This window comes from Micromys minutus (genome assembly GCF_963924665.1).
Source record: "Micromys minutus genome assembly, chromosome: 13".
In the NCBI taxonomy this organism is placed as follows: Eukaryota; Metazoa; Chordata; class Mammalia; order Rodentia; family Muridae; genus Micromys; species Micromys minutus.
This window is the reverse complement of record NC_137982.1, coordinates 32,404,528-32,430,056: the sequence shown is the minus strand read 5'-3', so window position 1 is coordinate 32,430,056 and position 25,529 is coordinate 32,404,528. Positions and strand designations below refer to the sequence as shown.

The following is a 25,529-nucleotide window of genomic DNA, read 5'->3' as shown; positions in this document are numbered from 1 at the left end:
GTCCCCCAGCCTGAGCCGCCCCCGGTCTCACTCTGTCTGCATGACTCCCTTCTCTGGTGGTTTTATTCTACCTGCCTTTTGCCTCTGTCCCAGGTGTTTCTTTACCCCAAATCCCAGTACAAACACAACTCTAAGGCCCAAAAGCTTTTCATGCAAGTTTATATATCAAACTCTCAGTCCACAAACCCTCCTCACAAATATACAAACTGCCCTTCTATATGAGATATTAGACCTATAAAATTCTTAAATGTTCATAGCTACCTAACGCCAGTAAAGCCCACCTGGATCCAGTTCATTCTTCCTGAGGTCCATCTTGGAACTCCCTTGCTCCTTCCTCATCCTCTGACCTCTGACCCTCTTTCTCTTCACCTCCCTCCCCTGCCCAATCACCGGCTCTCACCTTTATTTTACTAATTAAAATGGGTAGGTTTTGATGAAGTCCTGAGTACGTGACTAGGCAACCCTTCTTGGGGAAGTGGAACTAACATTAAAATGCCAGCAGCTTCAGGACAATCTACAGATCTGTTTGAGTGATTTTATGAAATGGTATTGTCCTAGCCACTAGGAAAGCATTTGTCAACCATTCTCCCTCCCTCCTACCTTCTTCCCTCCCTATTTTTTCCTTCCTTCCTTCTTGGAGGCAGGAACTCATTTTGTAGGTCACACTAGTCAGGAACACACAGAGATCTGACTCTATCTACTCACAGGTGCTAGGATTAAAGGTGTGGACTGTTGGTCACTGTTTTTACCCCATGCCTCCCTCCCAAAGCTAATTCTTGCTTATGTCTGTCCATAAACTACATGAGTGAACCTAATGAACACCAATTCGTATCCTGTTTGTTTAGGCAGACTCCAAGAACCCAGAGTGAATTTCATAGCAGAATCACTTGAATTGACTTGATGAACTTCGTATATCTAGAAAATGTAGCTGTAAAATTATCCTGTGAAAAGAGAAGAAAATGATGCTTAAAATTTTGCTTATTTTTTTTTAAAGAGCCATTTTGAAAAGCACTGGGATCCCAGATCTGAAATCTTGTAGAAATAAGACATGGAATCTAACATCTGTGCCACATCTACCATCCACTGATTGTTTTCTCCCAGGATTGAGATTTGTAGAGTGATTAGAATCTTTGTCACTAACGTACAGGGTTTCTGGGAAGGCTGGAGAGATGGCTCAGAGGTTGAAGGCACTGGCTTTTTTTCACGAGGTTCTGAGCTCAATTCCCAGCAACCACATGGTGGCTCACAACCATCTAAAATGAGATATGGTGCGCTCTTCTGGCCTGCAGGTCTGTATGCAGGCAGAACTCTATACATAATAAATAGATAAATCTTTTTTTTTTAAAGAGGTTCTGGTGAGGAAATGGAGTTAGTAATTTGATGTGGTTTAAATAGTTGAAGTTGGTGCCTCTTCAGTGTGTCTGCTTTGCACACACCTACTACAGACATTATGGCAAATGCTTCAGATTAGACATCCCTGAACCGTAACTTGACAATTTCTTTTTATGAAGCCATAGACATTTTCTGGTAATTGTTTCTCAATCCACCGCCTTTCCATTGGTGCCATCGAGGCGCTTAAGACCAGCTTGCGACAGAGGGACTGCCTCACTGGTTTATAGAGTTCTGAACTTTGCCTGAGATTGCACATGGACTCTGTTTCCTCAGCCCAGTCATTTGTGCCTGCCTGAGAACTGAGGGGAAAATCTGGCTCTGTTTGGATCATCCTAACAAGAGCATTTCCATGATCGGAGCCAACATAAGCCATGCAATGGAGTCTTCCTCCTATGAAGACCAGCTCAGGAACTAGCTTCCAGGTTTGGGGGGAGGGGGTAGCCCAGAGACAAGCAGGCTACCAGACTGGAACATGTGCTGTGGGCTTTGTGAGAATGTGTCACAGATGTGTCCTGTGTCAGTGTCACGGGCATCAACCCAAATGGCTCGAAAGATCAACTGTGATTAATAGTAGTCAGTTTGAAGTTAGAGTCATCTGCTTAAAATTCAGCCAAACAAATGTTAGTTTGCTTGCTTAGATCCTGTGATTAAGGTTATTTTTGGGAGAGGAAAAAAAAAAAAACAACTGTGGATGGGAAAATGTTTTGGTTGTTTTTGTGATTTATTGGTCTCTTCTTTGCATCACAGTTTAGGCGTCTAGCTATTTCCTAAGATGCCGTGGGTTGAGCTTCTGTTCTATGGTGTGGTTTAGATCTTTTTTCGAGGGGAGATGAGGGTATCTTGTCTCTCATTTTAGAGTAAGCCTTACTTTCTGACAGTGACTAAATCGATCCCATTCTCTTTCTCTACCCCCTCTTCTCCCATGAATATTCACATGTACGCACATGCACACACGCACACACACGCACACACACACACAACCACAGATCTGTTTGTCTAAATTCAGACTTGAAACTAATCGATATATCTTGACAACCTGTTTTATTTGAACTACTGCTATCCTGGACAGGGAAAGAGCAGAGAGAACAGGGGAAATGGTGTCTTCTCACTGCACTCCAAATGTCTTCTGTTCCCTCTCCATGACCGCATTCTTGAAACTTAGTTATCATCTTTCTCCTATATGACTCTTAATGTTAATCTCTGCTCTTCTTTCAAATGATCACGTGATACTTTATTAACGTAACCATTCCCAGATTGTTAGACATCCCGTGTCTCCCATTTGAGGCCCGTAGTAGACATTTTTGTGCATAGAACTTTTCACTTGGGAAATTTAATTACTCATCTTAAAAGAAGTAGACTTAATAGGTCAGAATATGGATGTTTTTATGTCTTGGTACTCAGTGCTAAATTGCTTTCCATAAGGGTTGTCCTAATTTACAGTATTACCTTCACCCCAGGGTACGATGTACCTATTTCACTTTCTTACTACCTTTAGGAACTGTCATTAAAATAATATATATTTTTTGAAATTATTGTGTATAAAATGTACCTCGTTTAAATATATGAACATCTCACATTAAGAAGGTTATTATAATTATATATCCTTTGAGTTTCTGAGTCTATTATAAAAATTGATGACCAGATAGTTCTCTTGGAGCAGCATGATCCTCAAGTGAACTATGAGCATAAAAATATGTCATATTTTGTACTTTTATTAGAATTTTACGTTTATTCCCTACTAGTAATAAACCTCATGCTGTTTCTGTACAGGAAATGAGACTTCAGCTCATTTTCATGGTCAAGAATGTCTCAGTAGTATCTTTGGAATTTACTGGTGCTGGTACTTTGACATTGAGAGTTTGGAGTTTTGAGGAAAGCATGGGGTGTTCCCACCTTTGCTGTGTGAGTTTCCGTATGAACTAAAGGCAGGGGCGTGCTTAGCTTAGCAGTTGGTTAATTCAGCCCCGGAGTTCTGAATTAGGGGTTGCTAAGTTGGGGAATTTGATGTCCACGTTTTGAGTATGCATATTTGACTGGAGGCATCCTGAACAGGCAGATGAAGCAATGCCAGCAAGCATCTATGGTCTGTATGCCTATAGCATCCTTAGAGGGCAAAGCTGTGTGTCTATGAGGCCTTTGCTGGTTTCACAGCTTCCTGCTGTGTGTATGTGTTTTCCAGTGTCAGGAGCCAGGGTTCTTGGGCATGGTACACAGAAGCCAATGTAGGTGGATCCCCCAGAGTTCTGTATCTCTGGGTCCTAGGCCTGCTGGGGTAGGAGGATTCAAGCAGCAAAACTAGGGTCTCATATCATACTATGACACTACTATCTAGATTTGTTTCACCATTGAAAATATCGATAGTAGTACCAACTTAAAGGTCATGGAGGTTAAATGAGATCATGTCAATCAAGCAACTATTATTCGCCGACTTTGAAAGGATTCACTAACATTTTTTTTTTTTTTTTTTTTTGGTTCCTTTCTATTGGAAATAAGTTTCTAAGAGCTTCTAGGTCTTTGACCCTTCCCACCTCTCCCTGTCTACCTTTTCTCCCATGCCCCGTGGTTCACGAGTTCCCACATTTCCCTGCCTGTAGGAAGGCTCGGGAGGAGCACTCTTATTTCCCCCACTTGAACTATTTTGTGATAAAATCCATGTTCCAACGTGCCAAAAACCCTATTGTATCACAGGAAAAAAAATCATCCTTGCTGGCCAAGCTGCATCTCTCATGGGGTGGGGAGTAGGAAGCACTTGTTAGAGTAAACGTATGTTTGGCACACGTAGCTTGGAAAGCCTCTCCTAATGAATCCTTGAGTTTGCCAGGGAGCTGCATGTGTTTCTGTTCCTAAGCACAATGGCTTGTGTACGGGAGCCATGACAACACGGGCTGTCCAGCCTGCTTCAGGATGTCGATCCACCGTACTAAGTCTCATTGATTACTATGGTCTCAGTGAGGACTAAGGTCTGAACAGATGAATTGGTGAAGGGAAAAGGTTCCAAGTCATTAAAGTAATTTGAAAGTTTTTATTCAGTTGTTTATTTTAACCTTTAGGAAAGTGACTGGGGATAGGAACGTGGAGGCGAGGTTGGAGGAAGGATTATTTTTGTTCCTGTCATCTCCTGGAATTTCATGTCCCTCATTTGGGGATACCAAGCAGAGGAGAATCGTCAGTTGGCCTCAAGCTGCAATAACACTGAAGTCATCAGAACCTTATGAGAAGCGGTTTGTTTGGTGGCCTTCTGACTTTCCTCTAAGACAAATACCTGTGTCTTTAACTTTATAACAGCCCCAGCCTTCAGTACATGCCCCCTCTTCTCAAGAGGCCACCACAATTCCAGGACAGTCCAGCTCCCTGGTACTTTGGTCTCTAGGTTTGGAGAGTGTGGTATGCAAGTCTTAACTGAGGAACAGCCATGAAGCTATCCTAGACTGCCTTCTCTCCCTCTGACAGTATACGATAATATTTCAGCTAAGCCTAGCTACATGCTACTTTATTATAAGCTGTTGGCTTTTGCTTCTTACTGCTACGAGACTGGCTTTGGACTTTGATGCACATGGTTCCCTATGTCCACGAGTGGCAGTAAAGGTAGGTGGTGGGGTCATGACACAGCTCAGCCTTCCCTTCACTAGTGTGGCACAGAGCTCTGCTTCCTCTACCTGCCTTCAAGACAGCTGGCTGTGGGTTCCCAATCCTCTGTCTCCATGGCCCAGGACCATCATCCCTTAACTACAACTGAGAGATCCTAGAGCTCTGGAATCCAAAATTCTTCCAGGCTGATTTGACAAGGATGGGTGACATCCTTTGGTATGACCAGTCATATCCATTTATGTCTTGGCCATCTTTTTTATGTGTGCCATGTTATTAACGTATTTTGACATTGTGCTATAGGCATGGTAGATTAAGTAACAGAAATACTGAATATCCTGCTGTGAACCCCATCACACCAAGATGCATCCATATAGACACCCCTTCATTTGTCTGCATATCAAAATGCAACTTCTACTGGTGTTGTGTAGTTTTTTTTCTTTCATAGTCTTGGGTCCTCTTTTCTCCCCTCTCCCCCCCTTCTCTCTCCTCCCCTCTCTTCCCCTCTCCTGTCTTCTCTCTTCTCCACTCCTCTTTTCTCTTTTTCTCCATTCCCCTCTTCTTACTCCTTCCCTATTCTCCCTCCCCCACCCTCCCTCCCTCCCTTTTTCTCTCTCTTCACACACACACACACACACACACACACACACACACACACACACTGGTATCCCTGACTGAACTGGAACTGGCTATGCGGACCAGATAAACTCTGTGTACTAACCTTTGTGTGGGTGTGGTCTAAGGCCTCTGTGACAGAATCTCCGGGGTTCTAGGCACAATGGTACTTAGTACTTTCTAGAGTGTGTGTGTATTGTGGGCATTGTTGTTGATTTGCATGTGAGCTTTGTGATGTACATTTTAAAGATTTGGGAATCTATGGCATGAGAACTGAGGGCCTTGCTCAGAGAGAACCATGCAGCATATTAGAGTTAAGATGTTGGGAAAGATAGATTTGCCCCAAAGAATAGAAACTTTCCATTAGACATATGCACCCTCGGGGGCGGGGTAACGACATACAAACACCAATTATATATTTAATTACGTGTGCCCAAAGCTGCGGGGGAGGAAGTTATGAACAATCAATGACTCTCATCTCTTTCCTGTGTCCTTTTGAGTCAGCAGCAGCCTCGACAGAAAGGCTAGGGCTGGCTGTTCTTTCTCTGAGCTCTGTTTAGGGTCACCTCTTCTCTGAATTCCTCTTATCATTTCTTTGTACCACTCGTATGGCCCTTGAAGTCTTTTCTCTATCTGTTCTCATCATGTTTGCTTGTTTTGAGACAGTGCCTCACTATGAACCTGGCCAGCTATGCAAACCCGACTGGCCTGAAGTCTCAGCCTGGCCTGCCTCTGCCTCCAGAGTGCTGGGATTAAAGAGGAGTACTCTTAGGTGCTTGCCTCAATCCTGGGTAGCCTCTGCTGGCTCTTGTGTTGCCAGTGATCATCCAGTGCTATCTGTAGGACTCACGGTTCACTTTTTCTTTCTTGACTTGGCCAACCAGAGTGTCACATACAGGTAGAGATTGAGGAGCAGTTATAACTCAGTCACTCTTGGGGTGCACAGCATTTGCATTGTGTACCCTAAATGCATGGTCCTGGCCTTTCCCCCTCTTTTGTACTACATACATCACTTTCCTCCACAAGGGCTCCTCTCCTTTCTCTTTGCTTCATCAACTCCTCAGACCCGGAAAACTCTCTCTCATGGGTAGTTTTTCTTTTCCTAGCCTCCGCTCTGCCTCACAAATTACTAATCTTCCCGGCTGCCATGCTCTGAGTACTGAATCATCTTTGCCTACAGGACACCCAGTTTCTAGGAACCACTTAGGAAACCACATGCTGTCTCGTCTTCTGAGCTCTGTCCCATTGCCCTGTCTCTAATATTAGTTGAAAATTCTCCCTGCCTTTCCCTTTATTTTGTTGTTTATCACCAACACCCCATCATTTTTCATTTCTGTATCCCGCCTGCCAGACTCAGTCTCTAATATGCTTTCTCTGCTGGTCAAGCTTCAGGCCAGTGAGAGACTCTGTCTCAAACCAAACAGAACACAGCAAAACAAACAAGATGGCTCCCAAATAATGTAACCTGGGTATAGTTCATATCATACAGATGTTAAGAGCCAGGAAGAACTAGAGAGTAAGCTAACAAATGCTGCAATGAACTCTAAAACAAACGCCTGCCCCCCCCCCCACATACATATGCACACAGATATACCAACAGACAAACGAGCATCCGTTTTGAGGTACTTTTGTACAAGATTTATATTAACTAAGGTAAAAAGAGATACTTGTGTTGTCTTCTCCTAAATGGTGATTTTCTTTGGGTCAAAAAACAAACAAACAAACAAAACCCGTTACTTATGTGAGTTTTCACCAAGAGAATGTGACAGTTTAATCCCAGAGTATTTTAAAAAAAATTCTTTTTGAGGGGCTTAGCCAGAGTCAGATAGAAGTGATCTGGAGCCAGTGGTAAAGAAAGAAAGACAAGGCTTCGTTCTCTGTGCACAGTGAATTCAATGCTGTTTTGTTTTAAAACTTAGGTTCCTTTTGTTAACATGTGACATTATTAAATAGGATCAAAATAAAAGAAATAGAAACACAAGGGGACTAGGTTTTGTATGGCAGTGTGCATTTTTGGGTTTGGTATATCTTGTGCTTTTAAATATCCACCCATCTTTGATTTGTGTGTGTGTGTGTGTGTGTGTGTGTGTGTGTGTGTTTGTAGGCAGTTAGAGAAAAATCTAACTTCATATTACTTATGTGCACATAACCTTTTTGGTGCTATGAACAAGTTACCTCCAAATAGCTGGTGATTATGCTACATTTTAAAGGAATTAAGCCAGGCTCTGAAGTGTATCCCCATGGCCTTGCTTTCTGTTTCCTGTAAATGTAAGCAGCCCAACAAAAGATGGAAGTTCTTTTTTACCTTGATGCTTAGATGTGTTTGGGATGGTTTTTCCAAGTACTGTAGAGCGAGATATTTTGTTTGAATGTGTCCAGGGATCCTTACAAGAGAAGCAGGTGAGATTCTGAGATGGTGTAGCACCTGCCTTTGGTTTATAAACTCAAGAGCTATTGGTATTTGCTCCAGAACCAGTTTTAATCAAGTTCTAAGTCTCTACAATTATACAACATGGCTATATTGTTTAGAATTAAAGTGTCAACTAGAATTTTAAAGATACAATTTAGACTAACTTTCCTTTTTAAAAATAAACTGAGTTTGTGAGGTTTGGAAACTCTATAGTATTTCTAAATAGATGTTTCTCATCTCTGAGCTTCTGCATAAGTGGTTTGTATTTATGTGAAATTGGTGCAGACCGATTCTCGCTAATCTCTGTGACAAATGAAAAGGGGATTGAGGCTTTTTAGGGGGCTTGCAAGAATGGAAAAGCTTAATTATACCTTTTACTCACAGCCTCCTTCTGGCCTCTACAACAGCCCACTGTGTGTCTAGGAATAGAAGTAAGTTGCATTCAAGAGAGAAAAAGGCTGGCAGTCGACTTGGCCGCTGACCACATGGTCGATGAGGGAGATGAAGTTATTTCCCATATGTGAGAGGATGGGCTCACTTTGATAATTCCATATGGCTACATTTTAAATTGTTTTGTGAATTCCGCTAATAGACAGGTACTGATAGTAACTGCAGAAGCCACCAGACAGACGGACAGGCCTGCATACAGAGGGAGTGACTCAGAAAATTAGGAACTCAGATTACATCACCTGCAGGCCTTTTATGGGAGAGTTTTATTTTAAAGCAATGACATTTTTTTGTTTTGTTTTTGCTTTTTGACAAAATAATTTCATAACAAAAAAGGTAATTTGGGTGATGGTCCTGATTTCTCTGTTTGCCTTTAGATATTTTCAGGTATTTTTAAAAGGTATTTCTTCATTTTATGTGTACGGGTATTTTGCCTACATGTGTGTCCCTGATGCCTATGGAGGTCAGAAGAGGGTGTGAGATTCCCTGGTGCTGAAGATAGAGACAGTTGTGAGCTCTCTATAGACACTGTTAGAGTGGTTTATTAGTACTTGTGATTGCACAAGGATTGTATGTCTTCTGATGCAGGGAATATTTCCTGCAGCGTATATATTTATTACCTAGTTCTCAATTTATTTTAGAACCTGCCTGTAGTTTCCAAAGCTGCCTTGAAATAGAAGCAAGGTGATTGTACTTTCTCCTTCACATTTTAACCCTTGGCAAATAGCAGGGAAAACCTGGGGGGATGTGTACTCTCTTACTAACACACTCTTCTAACTAACTAATTCTCATCTTGAACACAGGTATAGTGGAAGATTACAAGCCACCATTCTATGATGTTGTTCCCAATGACCCAAGTTTTGAAGATATGAGGAAAGTTGTCTGTGTGGATCAACAGAGGCCAAACATACCTAACAGATGGTTCTCAGACCCGGTAAGCACACCAGGTTGTTAGCTTTAGAGTTCAGCGCAGCATTTGGTGGCTCACTCTCTAGTTCTTCCTGGCTCTCAGCATCTGTATGATATGGACTATACATCCATTTTACAGTCTTAAGTAGGGTCCCAGAGGCCAACCGCATAGGTTTAGAAAGCAGCACGATTCTTGAAGAAGCACAGTCGGGTAGGCGATGCTAACGAGTGACAGTATTCACATGAAGTGTCCATGTGGGGCCAGTGCAAGCATGGTGACTCATTGCCCTAAAGCTGCAACTGCATGTGTAAGTCAAGAGACTCGGGGTGGTAGTGATTAACTCTGGACTCTCACGGCTTCTGGAGATTCTAGAAGCAGAATTGCTCACAAGTTTAGCACACCCAAGATCCCTGAAAGTGATGCAATTTGCAAATGTACTTAAATCTCTGTGAATAGCACTCTTGACACTGGTCCCACGTGGACACTTCAGGTGAATGTTGTCACTCATTAGCAACAGCTACCCGACTGTGTTTCTTCAAGAATCCCACTGCTTTCCAACCCTATGTGATTGGGGTCTAGGACCCTACATCAAACTGGGAAGGAGAAAAGTAGTTAATAAAATCGCCTTTAGCAGCCAGAAGACCCAAAGGAGGGTCCGACTTGGCCAGTTTGTATGACCTTTCTTTTCTCTCCCCAGACATTAACGTCTCTAGCGAAGCTGATGAAGGAATGCTGGTATCAGAACCCATCTGCAAGACTCACAGCTCTACGTATCAAAAAGACTTTGACCAAAATTGATAATTCCCTAGACAAATTAAAAACTGACTGTTGACATTGTCACCGGTGTCAAGAAGGAGAGTCAATGCTGTCATTGTCCAGCTGGGACCTAGTGCTGGCCTGACTGGTTGTCAGAACAGAATCCATCTGTCCCCCCTCCTGAAGTGGCTGCTTTGAGAAAGGCAGATGTCTCTTTCCAGCCATGTTCCGGGGAGACGCCAAAACCACCCTAACCTCGCTCAGAAACTGACTTCGAGCACTTGATGAACCGTTCACACCACAGAGACTAATGGTGGGCAGGTATGGCTGCAAGGGGGAGGGAAGTGGAGGAACACGGAGCGAACCTGCAGGAGATCTGGGCATTAAGACAGTGGCTCTTTGCAGCGGGTCTCCTAGACACTCCCCACGGAAAACTCAAGGAGGTGGTGAATCCGTACTCAGCAATATTGGCTGCGCCTACTCTTCTTCGTTGCACTAGGAATTCTCTGCGTTCCTCACTTGCACTGTCGCCCTTAAAGACCCAACTTGCCAAAACCTTGGCTGCGTACTCCACTGGCCTGTCTCTGGATAATAGGAATTCAATCTGGCAAAACAAAAAAAATGTAAAGTTGGACTTTGCTGCATTTTACACACGTGCCGATGTTTACAACGATGCAAACATTAGGAATTGTTTAGACACAACTTTGCAAATTATTTATTACTGGTGCACTTAGCGATTTTTCTTTTGGTTTTCTTTCTTTCTTTCTTTTTTCTTTTTTCTTTCTTTCTTTCTTTTTTCTTTTTTACAAAACTGCCTCGTGAGTATGTTAAAAGCTTATTTTTATGTGGTCTTATGATTTTATTACTGAAATGTTTTTAACACCCAACTCTGAAATGGACATTTTCTTTTATTATCAATTGAGTTCACATTTTAAGTGTTTCACATTTTTTTTAAATGTGTGTAGACTGTAACTTTCTTTTCAGTTCGTATGCAGAACATATCTAGTCATTACCCATGCAACACCACCCAATATATTACTGATTTAGAAGCAAAGATTTCAGTAGAATTTTAGTCCCAAACGCTTTGGGGTTGGAAATGCATCTTCTTTGGAATTATCCATTACATGCATTTAAACTCTGCCAGAAAAAAAATAACTATTTTGTTTTAATCTACTTTTTGTATTTAGTAGTTATTTGTATAAATTAAATAAACTGTTTTCAAGTCAAATGGTGGTTTTGTTTTTTTAATGTATAAAAAAGATCTTTCCAACCTAACACACTTTTATCTAGGAGCAGTAGAGATACAAGACTAATTTGAGTTTGCTTTCCAAGGGCAGGTGAGGAACCTGGGGATCTATGGAGTCTGCTCACAGCTTGAATCTGACATTAGGCCCCTAGCCCCCATTATGCTGGGATTCCTTTCCTTGGGCCTCCTTAATTTCAAGTGTATGTGCAGATGTCTCTGCTTGTTTTTCCCACTAGAGGCTGGGAACGGAGGAAAGCTATAGAGTAGTGCAGGGTCCCGGAGAGTACAGAGCCATCTAGAAGGTTCATCCATAAGTGGTTAGTAACTTCGTTAGCATATATTTACTTGACGTATAGTAGAAGCACTATATGAAAAGGAGGCATTTTAATTTAAATTTCGCGCTGCTTAAAATTTACTATCTTAATAAACATAGCTTATGCAGCCCAGAGACGCTGAGCACATCCACAGTTACACAATCGCTTCCGAAGTCCATCCATAGGACCTGGCCCATCTCATAAAACCGAACTCTGTATGGATTAAATGCCAACTTCCTCCTTCTCTCCTACATATTGTCCCTGACATCATCCTTTGCCTTTCCCTGTGAGTCTGACCACTTCAAGATGTTCATGGAAGAGGGGTTGTACAGTATTGGTTCTTGAGTGAAAACTGACTCAGCCCAGAGAACTCAGGTTTCACCCATGTTGTAACATATGTTAGAACTTTCTTTCTTTAGGCAGAATGCTACTCGATGTGTCTGCAGTGCTACACCTTGCGTATCTGTGCATCTATTGATGGACCCTCCCAGTTTTTGTCTGTCGAATGGCTAAAAGAAAGCTACCGTGAATATTAGTAGGCATGCATCTCTTTGAGGTTTTACTTTCAATTCTTTTGCCCGCATACTCAGAAGTTAAGCAGAATCACTTTAAATAAATATATTTTTATTAATATCTGGACTACTTTAAGAAGTATGGAGTTTGATAAACTTTAATACAAGTTTACGGATTATTGGCATTCATGGAAACCAAATCCTACCGAGAACATGGTTAATACCAAGGCGGTTCTCTCCTGCTCACATCTTGCTACTCAGCCACAGTGCCGCTCTCCTGACCTTTAATGCCGTATCTATATTCAGCTGTTAAAAATGCATTTCGAATAAAACCATATTGCACGTATGTGGGAAGAAATGGAGTCACTAGGTGAGAGGTCTGGGAACAGATGCTACCAAACCTATTAATAGGGCTGTCTGCTGTGTTCTATGTCTTCCCAGTTGTTAGGATTTTCTTTTTCATTCTGGTCATTCTGGTGGGCACTGTGCACATATTTCAGGAAAATAAAGAAACGAAGGAGAGGATGAGTGAATGATGGTTTAAATGGCTCTCATTCTCCTGGAGCAGAACAGGTCTGCTTGCACTTGCAAAGTGAGAGCCATGTACATCACTTACATTTCAGCCTTGACTAGGGCGAACCATAGTGAGATCATCTGGTACCCACCCACAGAGCCTGGCTACCTCAGATCTAGTGTGGAAGACCAGTATGTTATATGTGAGTCTTAGGATGCCTTTATTTGGAAGCAATTTGACCCCATCTGATTAATATCTTAGTGACTTTGCAGTTTCTTTTTAAAACATGTTTTTAAAATTACATCTATCAATCATCTATTTGTCAGCTGTCTATATATCTATCTATGTATCTATCTATGTATCTATCTATTTATCTATCTATCTATCATCTATTATTTTCTATTTGTGTTGGGGTGTGCATGTACCATAGTGCTTGCATGGAGGTCAAAGGACAGTTTGTGGGAAACACCTCTCTCCTTCTACCATGTGGATCCCAGAGATGAACTAACAGCCATCATCAGTCTTAGGCAAGTATCTTTACTTTCCGAGGTATGTCACTGGCCTCTGATTTTGAATTTTAACCTCAAGACTTTAAAAAAAAATTTTTTTTCACATTTGTGTATAGTTGTTGTGTCTGAATGTATGTCTATACCACATGCTTACAGTGACTGTAGAGACAAGAAGAGGGTGTCAGAGTCTTCATGAGTGGAGTTTCAAAGAGTTGCAAGTCACCATGTGGGTAGAGTGATTTAAACCCAGGCCATCTGGAAGAGCAGGAGTTCTCTTAGCCATGTCTCCAGCCTGTGAGTTTTATTTGGGTACTGGATAGATGTATGAGATGGGGAGAAACCCAGCAGCCCTCTGGGAAAGCAGGTCAGTGTGGATTCACCTCAGCAGGAAGCTGAGGTCTTAAGAGACCTGATGCAGAACCAGAACTGAATGCTTAATTTTAAACTCAGAGATAACGCTCTGGTCACAGATCAATCCCCTTGCTACAGATCTCTGAGGTAAAGATTCATTCGTTTTCTTCAGTGCTTGAAAACATTCCCCTTGGTTGTTATCTCAAGAAGATGTGTTTAAAAAAAAGTGCATTGTGTTGTAAGGGTGGTCATGTGAGTCTGAGGACAATCTGCATTTCTTACCTTGGGAATCCTGGGTATCGACTCACACTCAGATTGTTAGACTTCACAGGCAAACACCAGTATGTGCTGAGAGGCTTCTCACCAGCCCTGGGGAGATGTTTGATTTCACAAGGTCTGTAAGAACACTCAGGTGGCTTGCTGGTATGTTATCTCCCATGGGCATTGTACCTGATCAGAAGAGACTGCTGTCCATCCCTTTTCTGAGTCACTGTGAGGTTTGGGATATGTGTCCTCTACTTAGCTGTATCTCGAGAGGCAATCAAAGGAAGTTTGCATGGCAGGAGAACGCCAGGACTTCTACTAGTCTGTGCCGTTCAGTCAACAGCTCCCAACATCAATTTGTGGTGGCAATTCTTCCCAAAAAGCCACAGCCACGGTTCCTTGCTCTGGTGAGGAGTTGTTTTGAGTGATTGAAGAAGCACCCTTCTTGTATCCCTTACTTTATACTTACCCAGAAGCCAGGGCTTCTCCTCTGCAGGGCTAACCCCTGCAGGGGCTTTGATCAGTTCCTTCTTTGATGCTCTTCTCTAAGCTTTGACACCTGATAGCACCCCACTCTCCTATCTTTGTTCCTCTGCCTCCTCTGGGTGCTTCCTACATGGAAACTTTAATGCATTTTTGGCCTTTTCTCCATGACTAGATTAACCATTCTCCGGATACACTATAGAATGTGGAACTTGTCTGTCATCCTGGCTCTCCATTGGACTGATAGCACCTTTGCCTATCACTTTAAGAGGCAACAGCACAGGTTTTATGGCTCTTGTTTACAGGCTAGAAAAACGGAGACAGTGCTCTGATTATCAAACTAGTTAGAACTAGAGTTAAGGTTAGATCCTTAAGCTTTTATATAAGCACAGTCTCAGTTACTTACCTGGGAATCTATCTCTGCTCCCACTCTCGGCTTCCAGTTCATATTCCTCCTCCAGGGGAAGGAATAAGAAAGATTCATCTGTGTGGTTTGATCTCTTCATGTGTTTATATTCTACAGGGAGATCAAATGAACGTGTTGGGTTGTTTTTTTGTTTTGTTTTTTTGTTTTTGTTTTTGTTTTTTTAATTTCTAGAATGTTAGCAACTGTATTCTGGGGCTAGTCTCCCCTTTTTCTCTTTCCTCTTTGTCTGCACTAGTTATACATATGCAATTTTTTCTACGTAAATTGGAGACCCCAAAGAACACCTAGTCACTATGAATTTGTATCATACGGATGACCATTTTGGCCCTAATCCCTCCCCCACCCCTGCCACTGAAAGCTTCCTACCTCATAGTCTACTCCTGTCAAGGATTCGGGGCATGGTATTTCAAAACCTAAGTAATTCACGTTTGAGGAAGTGAGTTTATATTCTTCTTTTTGAACCCTCTACCCACTGAGCCATTGCCCTAGATACCTTTATGTAATGAAAAACTACTTTGGAATGTTAGAGACAAGGCAGTTTTGTTTAGTTCTGGCTTGGGAGGCCAGGTCAGTCTGTTAATTACCAACTGGCTTGGTGGGTGGCTGATAATTGCTTTTCTCAATTTACAATTTTAATACTTTCTAAGTTATTGTTTAAAAAAAAAAAAAAACAGCAACAACCTCCACAGTTAAAAGAAAAGCCGCAGTCCCCTGTTGTTTCTCCATCCCACTTCCTCCTCTCTAATGGTCAGCCCTTCACGGTTTAAAGGTCACATTGCCTTTGTTTTAGGATAGCATAATGGTCTTTCTGCTTCTTGTTCTTGTTTCTAGTTTCAGACATGATTGCTCACCTCTGTTGAAAATGGTGTAGCTTTTCCCAGTTCCTTCTCACCACCACCTTACCAGTATTTATAGCTCTGGCTCCCTGGATCTATTCATTGACTTGAGTGCCTAGTATGTGTCCAGGGTTTGCCATGCAAAAGTGTGTATGTGAGAAACCCATGAACAAGCAGACAAGCACTTCTTTTCCTTTCTTTTTTTTTTTAATTGAACAACTTTATTTAAAAAAAAACAAAGATAAATGTACAGATTTTAAGCATTTTGCATAAAAGTATATGAATACATTTTGTCAGTACTTGATTTTTTTAAAGGTTTGATAGTATGCATTAAAATCTTACTAGTTACAATGAGCATAAAGTACATGTAAAACAAGATGTAACATGGAAATAGTCAGACTTTTCTTGCTGTGTAAAGATTAAGCATAATGGTTTTTCATTTTCTTTTTCTTTTCTTTTTTCTTTTTTTTTTTTTTTTTTTTTTTTTGGCCTTTGTATTTTTTTGAACTTCATATAGTCTGTGAGTTGTTTCTGGGGTGTCAGAGCTTTCTGGAATTAGTATCCAATTATTAGGCACTGCATATTATGTCTGTTCTTTTGTGACTGGGTTATCTCACTCAGGATGATATTCTCTAGATGCATCCATTTTCTTAAGAATTTCATAAAGTCATTGTTTCTGGTGGCTGAGTAGTACTCCAACATGTAAATATACCACAATGTTTGTATCCATTCATCTACTGAAGGACATCTGGGTTCTTTCCAGCTTCTGGCTATTATAAATAGAGCTGCTATGAACATTGTGGTCAGGCACTTCTTTTCATTACTTGAGTATTTGAAAGTATAATTTTGGGTTAAGTCATAGCCAGTTGCTTGACTTAATTACAATAATGTTACCCGCCTATGATTCCATTTCTCTCACTGTACAATATTTGCCTTCACTAAAGGAAATGTTATTCTAACCTAGGATCCCATACCTATTAGTTAAGTACTCTATTGCTAAGCCATGTCCCCAGGTCTGGATGGACTTCTTCTTTCCCCTCATTTGTGGTATACTGCCATCAGTTTTAAATTCATTTAAGTTCTTCTTCTTCTGAAGGTGTTCTCCTGCAGTCTGCTGGTGAGCTCCAGGCTGCCCTGGTTGCTGTGTATACCTGTTACTCTTCTCCCTTCTTAATTCCCTTGGCTGGTTGCCAATATCTTCTCTCTCTCTCTCTCTCTCTCTCTCTCTCTCTCTCTCTCTCTCTCTCTCTCTCTCTGTCTATAAATGTATCTTCCTGTGATTTCCTGAGAAAGAATATGTGGGAAGTGAAGTCTTTTAAATCTTTTGTATCTAGAAATCTCTTTGTTTTACATTCATATCCAATTAAGAGTTCAGGACTGTAGCGTTCCAGGTTGGACCTTTAGAATTTGGGGATGGTGATATGCTGTACCATCCAACCTTCTTTGTGGATGCTGAGAAGTTTTGTGTTGTCAGACTATAAACCCTTCATATAGTTTTTCTCGGTAGAATTTTAAAACATTTTTCTATTTGTTTCTATGTCTCTTTCTGTTTTGGGCTTTTTATTATTTAGATGTTGGACCTTTTTAGCTGATCTTCTGATTTACAAAAATGTTTTCCTCACTTCTTTCCAGATCTGTGCCTGCAATATGACATTAAGAACAGAGAGTCCATGAACAGATGCCCTGGTGATGAGGCCAGGCCTGCAACTTTGCAACTGTTTAGTTTAGGACAAGTCTTAGGACTTCTTCCTGCTCTAGTTTCTTCTGGTAAGTGGGGATGATTTGTAATGATGATTAAATGAGCCAGTACTTAGCATTTTCCTCCACTGGCCTTTCCAGTGTTCACATTGCACTTTTCTATTTCTTGGCATTCAGAAATTGGCAGCTCCTTAAAAGCCAATTCAAGTTTAAAAATTACTTAGTATACTTCATCAAGTAGCCCTGTTGGGGCTAGTCAGGATAATTCTAAAGCTGTTAACTTTGTGCTATCCACAAGTCTTTCCAGGCCCCCGGTTTCTTTCCTTTCTCTCTGCTCTTGTGTGATCCTTGGAGGGAAAAGGTTCATCAGGTGGTAGGCTGTAAACTTCTGGGAGTAGCTTTATGTGTGGGTGGGGTGCTCTTTCAATGGCAGTCCTCCGTCATTTTACCTGGCACCCTTCCTGTTGGGCCTTCCACATTTCTTGTGGTGTGGATCTTTTGATAACAAATTTCATAGCCTTGGCAGATCTGGAGAAGTCTTTGCTTCTCTGAGCTTAGACTTCTCACTTGGCAACTTCAAGTACAGTTAAGAGCTCATTGTGCTATTTTCTAGTTTGTGTCCCCACCCTCATCCCCTAGGGATCGCTGTCCTTTGCTCCTTCTTGCATTGTGTGTAATGAGTCTTTCAGAGCTGTTTCTTTCCTCTGGACACTCCAATTGGGCTTACGTTACTTACGCTTTTGAAATCTCACAGATCACCAGTATTTACTATGTTCCTTGTCTTCTGTGTTTTATTTTGTATGGTTTCTATGCTGGGGTCTTCAAATTCATCCATCTTTCCTACAATGCTTGATGTGTCATTCATTCCCACCCCCAACCATGTTTTTATCTCTTATATTGAAATTTTTAATCTCTATAAGTTCAATGTAAACATTTAAAAATTATCATTATGTCTTTAATTCGGTGGCTGCCAATATTGAATATAGTTTGGACACAGTAAGGATAATTGCTTTAATGTCCTTGTCTGATATTCTTTACATCTATGACAGTTATAGATTCATTTAGGTTATTTTTTTCTTCTTATTGTAGGTTATAATTTTTTGATTCCCTATAAACCTGGTAGGTAGGAAGTTGGTTGGTTGGTTGGTTTTTAAATTCTAGATTTTGTGAAATTTACATGACTGGCTGTCAGATATTTTGGTGTTCCTATAAATATCCTTAAATATTGTTCCAGGATATAGTCACTTGGCAATAGTTTATTTCTTGTAGTTCTTGATGTTCATAGTGTTTGGGTAGGGCTAAAGCAGGTCCAGAAAAAACTAGACCTGGTTTTTCCCCACTACTGGGTAAGGACTCAGAGAACTTTACCCAACCACCATGATTTATGCCTTTTGACAACTTCTTTGGGTACAACAGGCATTCTTCTGTGTAAAGATCAAAACAGTGGTCTCCCTCCCTCCTTCCCTCCCTCCCTCCCTCGCTCCCTCTCTCTTCTCTCTCTCTCTCTCTCTCTCTTAAAACAGTGGTTCTCAAGTTGCTGTCCTTACAACAGTGATACAAATATGTACTTGCTACATATGGTGTCTACTAGTATAGACCTCAGACCTAAAGAATTAGACACTCTGGCTGGGGAAATACAATAAATTGTCAATATGTTATATTTTTTAACAAGCTCCCAAAGTAATCTGTTAAGTACTAATTTTTGGAAATCCAATACTTTAAAACCCACCGATGGAGAATATGGGAGGGGAAGCCTAAGGAAGCATTTCAAGGGTCTTTGAACCTCCTGAGCAAGCCCCTGCTGAGCTCACTGGTGTAGCTTAACCCTAATTCAACCCAGATGAGCTGCTCAAGACAGAGGCCACATTCTGTGGTTAGGAAAACTCACTACACATCTAACTTTCCCTTGTAGCGGTGAGAGTTTGGAAGTGGAGACCAAGCTGAGAGTTTGTAGTACCTAATCTTACTACTGAGATCCTGTCCCCAGCTTTTGGGATTTCTTGGTCCCTGATGTCATGTCTGGTAAACAAGCTGTTGGCTCCAGTGGGGGAACTTGGCAATATCAGAAAAGGGGAAAGGAGTTTTGTGCCGTAGGGCAGCGTGCTTCAGAGGAGAATTGCAACAGCATTGAGAAAAAGCATTTATTTTGAGAAAAATTCCTTTTCAACAGCAGTGGGTCAGGCTCTCAGAGGGCAGATTTGTCCAAAAGGAGTCAATCTGACTGTCCTGTTTTCCTTGACAGCACAACAGCCCACCACATCTCTCTGACCCCAAGCTATAGAACAGAGAAAAGGAAACCAAAATTGAGCTTGCTGTATTTCCCTAAGTAGATTTTCCTCCCACAGTCCAAACTTACTTAAATTTAAGTAATTGGTCTTTTCCTGAATACACTCCAATTTGAAAAGCATATAGATCTATCTATAGCTTGAAAAAATACATTGAGTAGTACAAAATTGTAATCTAGTCTCTCTTTCTTTCTACATACATACACACTCACTCACTCACACACACACACACACACACACACACACACACACACTTGTGTGTGTGTGTGTATATTTCAGCCCTGTAGCTGAATCCCTTCCTTATTTGTTCATATGTCTTTTTGTTTTGAATAATTTGTTGATCTGAGTCAAGCAGATGCTATCAAAACACATGCATTCGATTTTTTTTCCTAAAAAGATGTTTTTGTGTTGGCAAGACAATAGTCAGAATTGGTACTTGAGTGGATATTATTGATACAACTTAATGCTGGCTTGTTCACACAATTTCTCTGAGGTTGTGAGCACTCAGGTGTCATGTTGCCTTTGCCTATATGTGTCTTCAGTGTCGCAGCTGAAACTGGTCCATCTCAGTATAGTCAGTGGGCTCAGGGATGGTCCCTGTAACCCGCCCTGCCTTGGGCTTCTCAATATTTTACTACCATCACAACTAAAGTTCCTTAGAGTGAATCCTGTCTAACAAGCCATTTGGTCTATGCTAAACACTTAAGAGTTTAATGGCTGTTTCTCAGTGGCCTTGTGAGAGGCATTTGCTATCCCAGCTGCTGATGGGGAAGTTGAAATGTTGAGACCTGGATCCTCTAAATCCTCCACGGCAGTGTCCTCTAGCTTCAGGGTTTTGTTCTGCACATGAATTCCCACTCTGTGGTTTATGGCTCCCAGGCTGGAACTGCCCTTACCTGTGTGTAGCTTTTTGCCCCTGTGGTGCTTTTTTTTTTTTTTTGTTTTGTTTTTTTTTTTTGTTTTTTTTTCCCTCTGATTTTTCTTCTTGAAAATTTCTCTCTATTAGGTACCATTTCACACATACTTGATAGTTAATATGTTGTTTACCTTCCTTTCATAGAGCACACAGAATAGGAATGCCATAAATGTGGCTGGACCTTGCCTTGGAACATTTACCTAGGGCCCCTTCCGTTCAGATATGTTTCTGTTTTCATTGTTGGGAGTTAGGTTCAGAGCTGGACATTAAACCCAGAGTCTTGCACAAAGCTGACAAGGGTCTTATCATTCCCATCCCAAAACATCAGGGCCTCTCCATTTAATCAGCCAGCGAGGCAGAGATAAGGTGAGGCCTTGGGTCAGGGAAACACTGATCAGTACATGTGCAAATACATTCTGGCTTATTAAGAATGATGATCCTGTCTTGGAAAATTTTCTGGGTTTTTGTTTTTGTTTTAAATCAGGTGAGAATTCTGAGTTGCTTTGTAAAACTGATCAAAAGTTAAAAGACCATGTGGACACCAGAAAATGTGAAGTTCAGAATTTTGACATGATTTTATTTTATAAGGGAATGAAGTAAGCTTTTAGTTATGTATGGTTTGTTTAACATCCATAGTCACACAAGTTGCCAATGAGTACTCAAATGCCGGTGGCCAGCATGGTATACAGAAAGTGGCCCAATCAAGTGAAATTGAAGCAAAGATTTCAAATGGAGGTGATACAGGTAAGAAAAGATGGTACCAGGAAAGCCAACAGCTGCAGGATAAAAGGGAAGGTGTTAACCAACACTATTGGCACAAACTGAATGCATGTCTTATTAAAGTTGTTCTTCTATGAAAATGGCACCTCCCAAGATAGATCTAAGAGACTGGATGACTTTGTCATCATGGCATCAAAGTGACAGGATGGTAAGGTCACCAGGGTAGTGTGATAAAGGACTAGAGAGCATTTGTGGAGGAAAAGCTGACTCATGGGAGTCACAGACTCTTTCTGCTGCACTTACACCTGGAATCTCTCAATGTTTGCCATGAGACATAATATCACACACACCCTGAAAGGACTTTGTTTTCATGCAAGGAAGATGTCAGAAATATATGTATTTTCTGGAGGATGTACCATTTTAGGAACATGAGTAGCATTTGTTGACTTGGTGACCATTTCTTCAGTTCCTAAGTATTTAAAACCTTTTTTTTTTCTTTCTGAGAAATTCTGCATACTAGGGAGTAAAAGCCTTGAGGTCTACCTTTTCCAAACTGTTTGACTGACTTGGAAGGGAAATACCCAGCTCCAAGGGAACACGCTGAGGATGCTGCAAACCGAGAAGAGGAGATAAACCAGAGAGGAGTGAGCAAGCATTCTGACATTTGACTGAGAATCTTTGCCAATGCCTCCCCGACAAGAACGACTTACGATTCACTTGAAGTGTTTCAGAGTGCGACATGGAAAGGAAGACTTGTCCCTTCATATTTTAATATTCAACAGAAAAATAGCTCTGCTCACTTCTACCCATAATGCCTTGAGACAACCATGCAGCATTAGTCTCAGGCTGTATGTCTGTGATGATAACTTGTAGGGGCAGGACACGTAATTCGAGCACACACAAAAAATGAACAGTATAATCAAATAAAAACCAAATGCTCCATGTCTTGGAGAAAGGGGTGTGTATTCCTCTGAGTTACCCATGTACGAGATAAACTGTAGTAATTCTTTCTGTATCTGTAGCTATTTCTATACTTATAGCTTGTGACTACACACACACACAAACATATGTGGATTTTTAATTTTTCTTCCCATCTATATTCTAGTTCACAAAAATATAAGTGGAAGCTAATTTTTATGTTTTGACAGCCTCTTGCCAATGTTATCCTTAATGCTTTCAACTGCAGGATTTACAGTTGCCTAAGGAGTTATTTCAGATTTAGATCTGAAGTCAAGTCCAGTATGAAAATTCAAGGATGTGGTGGTAAATGGTTTATTTGTCCCATGTGACTGGTGCACAGCTCCTCAATGTGCCAATTTCAAGAACTGTGGATAAGGTTGGATTGCATGGCCAAGAGACCTTACTCATGCAGGCAATCTACTGAAATTAAAATTGGAAGCTGAACATGTCTTGTATAATCCCTGAGTCCTTCAGAAAAATGGAAGAGAGACAGAGAGGAGCAGAGGCAGATGTGTTGATGGAAAAGGAGACAGAAGGGGTCCAGTGGTATTGGCTTTGAAGATGAGAGGCAGGAGGTATTAGAAGTGGTTACAGGCAAAGAAACAGCTTCTCTTATGGTAGAGCCTACAGGGCAGATTGCTGCTCTGTTAGTGGGATTTGGGCTTCTGATCTATAGACCTCCTATTTAGATTGTGTGTGAGTGTGGGTGTGAGTGTGTGTGTGTGTGTGTGTGTGTGTGTATACATGACTGTGTGTGTGTGTGTGTGTGTGTGTGTATACATGACTGTGTGTGTGTGTGTGTGTGTGTGTGTGCAGGTGCCCTGGAGACCAGAAGAACATGTAAGATCTTTGGCAGCTATAGTTAGAGATAGTTGCCAGCTGCCGGATGAAGGATTCTAGAGAACTTTGATTCTCTCATAAAGCAATACCCATCCTTAACCCCTGCCTCCATCTCTCCAGCCTCCTTTACCACATTTTTACTACAATTTTGTTGATTTAGAGGGAGCTGAACCACAGTTCACATAGGGAAAGGAGTCCACTCTCTCCTGCCATATGGGTGCCAGAGATTAAACCCAAGTTGTTGGGTTTGGTGGCAGATGTCTTTCTACACTGAGCCATCTCCTTGGCCCCATCTTTGCAACCATTATCATATTTATGTGGCATAAGCCCTTAAGGTTGTTATAACTTGTATGACAATGAATAGGAAACCAATTCACATTGAAATTAGTCCATTTTGTCAAATTAATCTTCTTTCCATTTGATAATAAAATTCGTTTCAGAATTTTAAGGCTTTTGCTTTGAACTATGAGAATTACTCCATAATTAGTCAACCTCTTGCAGTAGACATTAGAAAACAGGTTGGAATATTTAAAGTCAGTTTATTAACTTCATACATGAAGCAATACTTAGGAGGACTACCTAGGAGGAGGAAAGCTCTAGACGCACCATACTCTCTAAACACACCAGATTTCTGGGAGAGAGCAAGTCAAGTGAGTAAATCTACAGATGAAGAAAGCTGCATACACTAGACCTAAGTGCTACACAGATGGAGGCTCCACCTGCCCCCAGTTCTCCATCTGTGCAGCACATATACTCTCCATATATTGCTTAGTTAAGGAGACTAGAGAAACCGGCAGTGAGGATTTCTGAGCTGTGTTGGGATAATCTTCTTGTGCACTGTGGAAAGGTTGTCTTTGTATCATTTAAATGTTGATTTCAGTATCAGCAGAGAGCTGAGTACTGTCTGGACTTCAGTGCTGTTATTCGGATTGCTCATTACCTGCAGCATATTTTGTAATCAGTCTTCTCCATTACCTTTGGATTGGTTTAATAAAGAGCTGATGGCACTAATCCTACTCTTAACCCTTAATCCTAACCCTAACCCCATTCCTGAGTTATTAAGTTTATGAACTAATTGGGAATAAGCCTAAATTACAAGGTCTAAGTGTTCATAAATCATATAAGTCTGTCATTATCAAGAAGCTGATGGTTTAGAGACAGTCCCATAGTAGAGCTGGGTAATAGAGAGAAGAAAATTATAGAGAAAGGCCACTGAAGATGTCTATATATACAGAGATATGCATGAGTCTTTGGTTTAATAATGGTTTGCAAATGCATAGAATAAAATTCTGTGAGGCTGGACAGCAAGAATATCTCAGGAATAAGTAATCTTAAAGAATGTAATGGTTGAGGTTACCCTCAGTGTTTCCTGTGTTAGAAACTTGTTCCTTGGGTGATGAGACCTTGATTCAAGGCTTAACAGGACATTTCTTTGATCTCTAGAGGTATGACTCAACATGGGTCTTTAGCTGTTCTTTGTTTTTCTGACTTGTGACATGACTGTGGTGGCATCCTCACTGAGACTCTTCTTAGAGGTAAACTAATGCTAGTTTTGTGCCTTTGAGCCTTGAAAGTATGGGCAAAATATATATTTGTCCTTTGCCACCTTCTCTAGCCTGTATGTTTTGTATGATAAAGTAAGATGGGTCAAATCTAATATGTTTTTAAGTTTACACTGGGATAGGAGTTGTTACAAGAGCTCCAGTGATGGTACCTCACTGAGTACTTGCAACATTTCACAGTAACTCAAGAGGAGCAATATCACAGTAATGTGGCTGTAGCAACCTTAGAACAATGGCTCTCATAGTTATAACATGACAAAGTGATTCACACACAAAAATTAAATGTAGATCTAGGTCCAAAATTATTTAAACTAATATGATGATATCACATGTTCAGCAATGTAACATCCACAATATTCAGTATGTAATAAAACAGTAATTTTTATACACTTGAAGAAAGAGAAAAAATACAGAGATACAGCCTCAAAGAGGGCATAAGGAAGAAATAGTGATTTAAGAATACTCATACATCTATTTCAAATATGTTCATGGATTTAAGAGAAAAGATAAATTTAATGTATACATGGAGATAATATAAGAACCAAATAAAACTTTTAGAATTAAAAGTTGCAGTACCCAGTGGGAAATCTCACTGCCTAAAATGTCAGCAATGGACTTCAAAAGGCCAATGATCCGGAGGAGCTGGCAAAAAAAATTAAGATAAATTCTAGAAGGGGAGAAACTAGAATCAGTGAGAAGATCACAGTAACTTGGGAACAGTGTTCACAGATAAGACCCAGGAAAATTAGAGTTAGTGCAAAGGAGTGGTAGAAATGTATTGCAGGACTAAATGCAAAAGTATTCCAAACTAAAGAATGACTTTGGCACGTAATTCAGGAGCCCAGAAAGATCCAAGAATCTAGCCATGGTGCAAAACTCTATAAACATTAGCAATATGACACCAAGGTTATTGTTATCAAGTGGCCAAAGTCTGGTAGGAAGGAGAATATATTCAACGTGGCTAGGGTAAAAAGACA

The 25,529-nt window shown here is 40.9% G+C and overlaps 1 protein-coding gene across 1 annotated transcript in view; it reads left to right on the top strand.

Moving 5' to 3' along the window:
* ACVR1 (activin A receptor type 1) overlaps positions 1-11,197 on the top strand; it is a 117,712-nt gene extending 106,515 nt beyond the window's left edge. Inside the window, exons 10-11 of the mRNA XM_080928016.1 lie at positions 9,253-9,383; positions 10,057-11,197. Coding sequence (XP_080784142.1) covers positions 9,253-9,383; positions 10,057-10,191 — 266 coding nt within the window. The 3' untranslated portion in view covers positions 10,192-11,197. The remainder of the gene's footprint in view (positions 1-9,252; positions 9,384-10,056) is intronic.
* Positions 11,198-25,529: the final 14,332 nt, after the last annotated feature.